The sequence below is a fragment of the Eimeria maxima genome, genomic scaffold (genome assembly GCF_000499605.1).
Source record: "Eimeria maxima Weybridge genomic scaffold, Emw_scaff298, whole genome shotgun sequence".
Lineage (NCBI taxonomy): Eukaryota > Apicomplexa > Conoidasida > Eucoccidiorida > Eimeriidae > Eimeria > Eimeria maxima.
In genome coordinates this window covers 3,943-11,442 of record NW_013563786.1, presented here as the reverse complement: position 1 = coordinate 11,442, position 7,500 = coordinate 3,943, and the positions used below count along the sequence as shown (strand labels likewise).

The window sequence follows — 7,500 nt, the reverse complement described above, 5'->3', positions numbered from 1 at the left end:
GTATTTGGTGGGGTTGCTCTCTCCCCTATTCAATCTACTCCTGCTGCTGCTGCAGCAGCAGCAGCAGGAGCAGCAGCAGCAGATGCTCCTGCTGCTAGCTGCCGATACACCTCAGCTACTACACATAAGGAGCTGTCCTTGAGGTACAGAGATAGGAGGAGGAGGAAAGGTGCGAGGCGCTGCAGCAGCGTAGATACAGCCTGCATGCAGCAGCAGCAGCAGCAACAACACAAGCAGAAGAAGAAGAAGCCACAGAAGCGGCAGCAGCACAAGAAGCAGGACGAGGAACACGAACAGCAGGAAGAACAACAGGAGCAGCAAGAGCAGCAGCAGCAAGAGCAGCAGGAGCAGCAGCATGCAGAGTTTGCTGCAGATAGAGAGGAGACACTGCAGCAGCTAAGACGAGCTCGTGCTGCAGTAGACAGTGGCGGTGCTGCGCTGCAGCATCAGCTGCGTCAGCAACGTCGTCAGCGTAAGCTGCAGCAGCAGCAGCGTCTGCAGCAGTACGTAAGACAGAAGCAGCAGCAGCAGCTGCTGCTGCTGCAGCCGCTGCTGCTTAGTGATGTATGGGTATACGGCATAGAGGAAGACAGGTGGCTTAATTTGCTGCCAGGGCTGCAGCAGCAGCTATCTGGTGGTCCTGCTGTCCCTGCTGCAGCATCAGCAGCACCAGCAGCAGCTGCTGCTGCAGCAGGAGCGGCAGCAGCAGCAGCTGCAGCAGCAGCTGCAGCACCTGCTCCAGCGCCCGATTCAGCAGCAGCACCGTCACCAGGAGCAGCAGCAAGGGCTGGGGGGGCTGGGTCAGCTCCCCCTGCTTCTGCTGCTGCTGCTGCTGCCGTAAGTGCTGCTGCTGCTGCTGCTGCTAGTGCTGCTGCTGCTGCAGACAGCAGCACGGGGCCCTGCCCACGTAGCTGCATGTCTCTTACGTTATTCAGACCACCATCAGAGGGTCTTGTTCTTGTCCTCTATGGAGGCATAGATGCACAAGGAAGAGTGTAAGCAGCAGCAGCAGCAGCAGCAGCAACAGCAGCAGCAGCAAGACAGGCAGACACAGAAGAAAGAGCAGCAGCAAGTGCAGCAACGTAGATATGCTCAGAAGCATCTATGCATGCACTATAGCTACAAATACAGCAAAAAAAAGCCCATTGCTGCTGTTCTTGCTGCTGCTGCTGCTGTTGCTGCTGCTGCTGCTGCAGGTTATCAGATTGTTGGTACTTTGATTTGCTGCTGCTGCAGTGGCGGCAACGTAAGGAGCCATGGTTGCTGCCTCCTTCCTTCTGGATGACGGATGGGCCCCAGGTAACAGCACCAGGGCATGCGCTGCACTCTGCTTCCTTATGGTATAATAGCAGCAGCAGCAGCAGCAGCAGCAGCAGCGGCAGTAGCAGCAGCAGTATTAGTAGTAATAGTAATAGTAACAATAAACCTAAACCTGCTGCAGTTGAACCTATAGATGACCCACAACTGCAGCAGCAGCAGCAGCAGCAGCAGCAGCAGCAATTTACTCGTGATGCTGTTAAGACTAGATTTGCTGCTGCAGCAAAAGATATACCTATAGGTGGATCTATAGTTATATTTGGTGGTATTCGTAGCAGCAGCAGCAGCAGCAGCAGCAGCAGCAGCAAGAGTACCATCAGCAGCACCAACAGCAGCAGCAGCAGCAGCAGCAGCAGCAGCAGCAGCAAGATATATTTAAGTAATGATGTATTTACTTTTTATCCAGAGGAAAGAGTTTGGTGTCTTCTCTCTACTAAGGGACACCCACCTGAACCACGCATAAGGTAACTCCTGCTGCTGCTGCTGCTGCTGCTGCTGTTGCTGCTACTGATGTTGCTCCTGATGCTGACGTTGTTGCTGGTGCTGGTGCTCCTGTTGCTGTTGCTGCTGCTGTTGTTGTTGTATCTGTTGCTGTAACAGCACAACAGCGCTCTTCATACGTTTGCGTTTACTGCGCTTGCTGCTGTTGCTGCTGTTGCTGCTGTTGCTGTTGCTGCTGTTGCTGTTGCTGCTGCTGTTGCTGCTGTTGCTGCTGCTGCTGCAGGCATTCTGCAGGTATATTTAGGGATTCTTTGTTTGTTTATGGTGGCCGCAACGCTAGAGGAGATGCCTGCGCAGGTACGACCTGCTGCTGCTGCTGCTGCTTACCTTTGCTGCTGCTGCTGCTGCTGCTGCTGCAGATTTGGGTGTATTGAGATGTCAGTTGATCCTGGGGCATAAAATGACAATAAATCCTCTATATCTGTTGCTGCTGCTTCTGCTTCTGTTGCTGCTGTTGCTGCTGCTGCTGCTGCTGCTGCTGCTGGTGCTGCTGCTGCTGCTGCTGCAGATTGTGTATACGAGCTGCAGCTGATAACAATGAGTTGGTCATTTGCCTCGACGTCTTCTGTTGGCCCTGATGCCTTCGAGGCATCAGCATATACTGTTGCCTTAGTAGGCTCCTGCTGCTGCTGCTGCTGCTGCTGCTGCTGCTGTTGCTGTTGCTGCTGCTGCTGCTGTTGCGTTTCAGGTGCTGTTGTAGGTAGTTGTTATTTCTTATCGTGCTGCTGCTGTTGCTGCTGCTGCTTTTGCTGCTGCTTCTCCTCCACTGTTTCTACCATCCCCTCTCTTGCTATTCATTGCCCTCCTCTCCCTCCTGCGTGTGCTGCTATTCCTACTGCTGCTGCTGCTGCTGCTGCTGCTGCTGCTGCTGCAGGGTAGTCTTGTTATACTAGGAGGACGTAGCATAGATGGTGACTTATGTGATTCTGTCTTTTGTTTCCCTCTTGGTAAAACAGATACACATAGAAAAAAACCTCATGTACCTCTACTTAATAAATAAATTATTTGCTGCTCCTCCTCCTCCTCCTCCTCCTGCTGCTCCTGCTGCTGCTCCTGCTGCTGCTGCTCCTGCTGCTGCTACTGGTGTTATAGTTGCAGCAGCAGCAGCAACACCAGCAGAAACAGCAATTTATTTAGTTTTCTTACTGCTGTTCATGCAGCTGCCCCCTGCTGCACCTTCTCTTGCGCAAGGTAGCTGCAGCTATAGTTCCTTTATTTGCTGCATTAGCAGCAGCAGCAGCAACAGCAGCAGCAGCAGCAGCAGCAGCAGCTGCTGCTGCTGCTGTAGCTTTTTGCAGCAGTGTGAACCTTGGGAAGAGTTGCTGATGGCAGGAGACACTGTCTCCTTTCCTTCTAAGGTCTTACCTAACCAACAAACTACCCCGTCACTCGCTAGCTAGCTAGCTAGCTAGTTAGTTAGCTAGCTAGCTAGCTGCCTCCTTCGTTCCTTAGCTAGTTAGTTAGTTACTTAGCTAGCTAGCTCGATGCAAAGGTATATAGTCTTGTATCTAGTCATCTAGCTAGCTGTCTTGGTGGGTAGGTAGGCAACTAGCTAGCTAGCTAGCTAGTTAGCTAGCTAGCCAGCTACCTAGTTAGCTAGCTAGCTAGCTGGCTAGCTAGGTATATAGATAATAAATAATGTATTATAATTAGATATAAAGGAGAGAATTAATAAATAATATAAAATAAAATAAAATATAGATAGGAGGTGCCTATACACCTGAATACTCCATAAAAAGAGACACAAAGATATACAAAAAAGAGTAAACAAGATTAATTATGCACACTCCTATAGCTAGCTAATTAATACTATTATTATTATTTATTAATTAGCTAGCTAGCCAGCTAGCTAGCTAGCTAGCTAGATGGACAGCTAGGTAGCTAGCTGTATAGCTAGCTAGGTAGCCCAGGTAGCTAGTCATATTGCTAGCTGGCTAGCTAGCTAGCTAGCTAGCTACTCTAGCTAGCTAGCTACTCTAGCTAGCTAGCTAGCTAGGTCGCTGCGCTAGAGGTTGGGGGTTACTGCAGCATATTGTTCCATCTAAGTGGATCAGCAGCAAGTCCCAACTTTGCTGCAGCACCTCCAGTTTGCTGCTGCTGCTGCTGCTGTTTCTGCTGCTGCTGCTGCTGCTGCTGCTGCTGTTGTTGTGCTGCTGCATAAAGAGAAAAAGAACAAGGGGATGTATAAGAAGAAGGTTGTCCCCTTCTTAGGGCCCCCGAGTCCGAGGCCCTTCGCTGCATTTGCTGCTGCTGCAGCGGCGGCTCAGCAGCAGGCCAAAAACACTGCTGCTGCTGCTGCTGCTGTTGCTGCTGCTGCTGCTGCTGCTGCTGCGGGAAGTCCCCAGATAACCTAGAGCCTAAGGAGGCCCAAGCAGAGGCAGTTGTAGACATTGAGCTTACTGTTGCTGTCCCTAAATTTGCTGCTGCTGCTGCTGTTGTTGCTGCTGCTGCTGCTGTTGCTGTTGTTGTACCAGTACTAATAGATGCAACAGCAGGATCAGCAGCAAATGCAGCAGCAGCAGCAGCAGCAGCAGCAGCATTACCTTCTTGCTGCAGTGACCAATGATGGAGACCTTCGCTATGACGAGGATGCATTTGTTTATTAAAAGGAGACAATCCAGCAGCAAAGGAGACACCATAATTTGCTGCTGCTGCTGCTGCTGTTGTTGTTGTTGCTGCTGCTGCTGCTGTTGAGGTTCTGACTCCTGTTGAACTCAAAGTGGTGCTTCTGCTGCTGCTGCTGCTGCTCCTGCATTTGCTGCTGCTGCTGCTACAAGGAATGCTGCTGCCTACTGGGAAGGAGCTAAGACCGCTGCTGCTGCAGTTGTTGCAGTTGCTGCTTGCTGCTGCAGCACGTGGTGACGCTGCAGCTGATGGTAGCCGTCTTACACCACCACCACCTGCTGCTGCTGCTGCTGCTGCAGCACCGCTGCCACCACCAAGAGCAAAACGATTTGCTGCTGCAGTTTCTGCTCTTGCTGCTGTTGCTGCAGAGCGAGGTGTATGTACACCAGGAGACATAGCTGAGCTGTGTCTCCTTTTATCTAATGTTTGCTGCTGCAGCAAGCTAGCAGCAGAGGGGATACCTCCTGCTGGTGCTGCTGCTGTTGCTGCTGCTGTTGCTGCTGCTGAAGAGACACTGCCTCTCCTAGGCAGCGAAGCTCGCGGTGTCCCTAAGGAGGGACAACTAGTCGGGTACTGTGCTGCTGCTGCAGCAGCAGCAGCAAAGTCAGCAGCAGCAAACTGGTTGCTGCGGCGGGAAACCCCAGAGAAAGGGGAAGAATCCCTTGTTGCTGCTGTTGCTGCTGCAGTTGCTGCTGCTGCTGCAGGAGATGCAGCAGCACCACTTAGCGTTCCCTTAGCTCTAGAGGTGTGGGGGGAGAAGCTACTACGACTTGCTGCTGCTGCTGCTGCTGCTGTTGCTGCTGCTGCTGCTGTTGCTGCAGCAGCAACTTGAGCAGCCCTACAGGTTGTTGGGTACTGAGCAGGGCCCCAGCTGCAGCAACTGCCGTTGCTGTTGTTGCTGCTGCTGCTGCGTCTTTCTGTGCTGCTGTGGCCTACAGGCGACCTACTATATAGCCCTCTATCTGCATTCTGCTGCTGCTGCTGCTGCTGCTGCTGTTGCTGCTGCTGGTGGCGACGCAGGTGCCGCTGCATGCTGCTGGGGGCCGGAAAATTATCTGCTGCTGCTGCTGCACCTGGTGCTGCTGCAGCAAATGCAGCACGTGGAGAGGCGGAGACAGCAGCAGCAGCAGCAGCAGGGGATAGAGGCGCTCTTGTGCGGCCCTCATCAGGAAGCCTGCAGAAGGGCCTCTGCTGCTGCTGCTGTTGCTGCTGTTGCTGTTGCTGTTGCTGTTGCTGCAGTAGCAACTGCTGCTGCAACAATTGTTGCTGCTGTTGCTGCAGTTGCTGCTGCAGTTGCTGCTGCAGAGGCAGCTGATTAGATGTAAATACAGGGGATGTCTTTGCCTGTCTCTCTTGCTCAGCAGCAGCTTTCTGCCGCTGCAGCTGCAGCAGCAGCTGCTGCTGCTGCAGTCTTAATTCTTGCTGCTGCTTTTGCAGCAGTAGCTGTTGCTGCTTAAATTGTTGCTGCTGTTGTTCGTGCTGCAGTTCCAATTGCTTCTGCTGCTGCTGCCGCTGCTGCTGCTGCTGCTGCTGCTGCATCAGCAGCAACTCGTGCTGCCTTTGGCTGTATGTATCGCAAGTTAAGAACGAGTGCCGCGGCGACGTTGCTGCTGCTGCTGCAGTTGCTGCTGCTGCTGCAGTTGCTACAGCTGCTGCAGTTGTTGCTGCCGCTGTTTTTGCTGCTGCTGTTGGTGTGCCTATATGCCCTTCTGTGCATCCCCTGCCTCGCATGCAAAATGCAGAGCTGCTGCTATCTGCTCCATAGAGGTCATGCTTATGCTGCTGCTGCTGCTGCTTTTGCTGCTGCTGCTGCTTTTGCTGCTGCTGCTGCTTTTGCTGCTGCTGCAGCTGTTTCTGCTGCTGCTGCAGAGGGAAAGGGAATGGTGGGGTTTGTGTTTGCCGCTGCGTGGGGTTTGCGGAAACAGTTTGAGGAAAGATAGACCCTTGACGCTGCTGCTGCTGCTGCTGCTGCTGCTGCTGTTGCTGTTGCTGTTGCTGCTGCTGGTGGTGTTGGATTAAGAGCTGCTGCTGTTGTTGTTGCTGTTGGTGGAGTTTCTGTTGCTGCATATGTTGCTGCTGCTGCTGCTGCTGCTGCTGCAGCAGATGGTTGCTGCTGCAGTCTAGATATTGTGTTGTTTGTGGGTCTTCGTTCTCTTCTTCTTGTATAGTAGATAAAGGTGCATGCAAATCTATTTGTCTATCTATATCCTTATAAAATAATTTGCTGCTGCTGCTGCTGCTGCTGTTGCTGCTGCTGCTGTTGCTGTTGCTGTTGTTGTTGCTCCTATTATTATTATTATTATTATCCTCTTCCTCTTCCTCTTCCTCTTCCTCCTCTTGTTCCTCAGCAAAGGGACGAAGAATTGAATACCCCATACACTCCAATGCAGAGGGACGACGGTTAGGGTCTTGCTGCAGCAAGGCAGCAAGGAGACTATTAAATCCACGGGAGAAACTGCAGCAGCAGCAGCAGCAGCAGCAACAGCAGCAACAGCAACAGATGAAGGAACAATAGTAATAATATAATAAACAGCAACAACAACAGCAACAACAACAGCAGCAGCAACAACAACAGCAACAACAACAGCAACAACAACAGCAGCAGCAACAACAACAGCAACATAAATATAATCAGTAAAAAAACAGCAACAACAGCAACAGCAACAACAGCAGCAACAGCAGCAACAGCAGCAACAACAAGAACAACAACAGCAAGAAGAAGAAGAATATTACCCAGGTATAGGTAATTTAGGTCCTTGTAATACATGTTGTGTTAATTGTTGTATATGTTGTGCATGAGCAAATGGTGTTTTTCCTGTTGCTAATTCATAAAGGAGACAACCTAATGACCATATATCTGTCTTATAATTATAATATAAATAATTATCTCCTCCTCTTAGTAACAATAATAGCTCAGGAGACCAATAGTGTGGTGTACCTACACATGAATATGCTACACTTCTTATTGATGATAAATCACGAGATAAACCAAAATCTCCTAACTTTATTAATATATTATTATTTATTTTTTTTTTTTTTTTTTTTTTTTTTTTTTTA

The 7,500-nt window shown here is 50.8% G+C and overlaps 2 protein-coding genes across 2 annotated transcripts in view; one reads left to right on the top strand and one right to left on the bottom strand.

Moving 5' to 3' along the window:
* The window catches only part of EMWEY_00027080 (hypothetical protein, conserved), a gene marked incomplete at both ends in the record, with an annotated part of 6,267 nt that extends 4,482 nt beyond the window's left edge, over nt 1-1,785 (top strand). Inside the window, 3 exons of the mRNA XM_013478138.1 lie at nt 1-800; nt 936-995; nt 1,197-1,785. The exon at nt 1-800 is cut by the window's left edge and continues 92 nt beyond it. Of these exons, the coding sequence (XP_013333592.1) occupies nt 1-800; nt 936-995; nt 1,197-1,785 (1,449 nt within the window). The remainder of the gene's footprint in view (nt 801-935; nt 996-1,196) is intronic.
* A 2,052-nt stretch (nt 1,786-3,837) lies between these two features.
* Nucleotides 3,838-6,819, bottom strand: EMWEY_00027070 (hypothetical protein; the record flags this gene model as incomplete). The annotated part of the gene is made up of 1 exon (XM_013478137.1): nt 3,838-6,819. The coding sequence occupies one exon, from the start codon at nt 6,817-6,819 to the stop codon at nt 3,838-3,840; it is 2,982 nt and encodes a 993-aa protein (XP_013333591.1).
* Between the last annotated feature and the right edge of the window lie 681 nt (nt 6,820-7,500).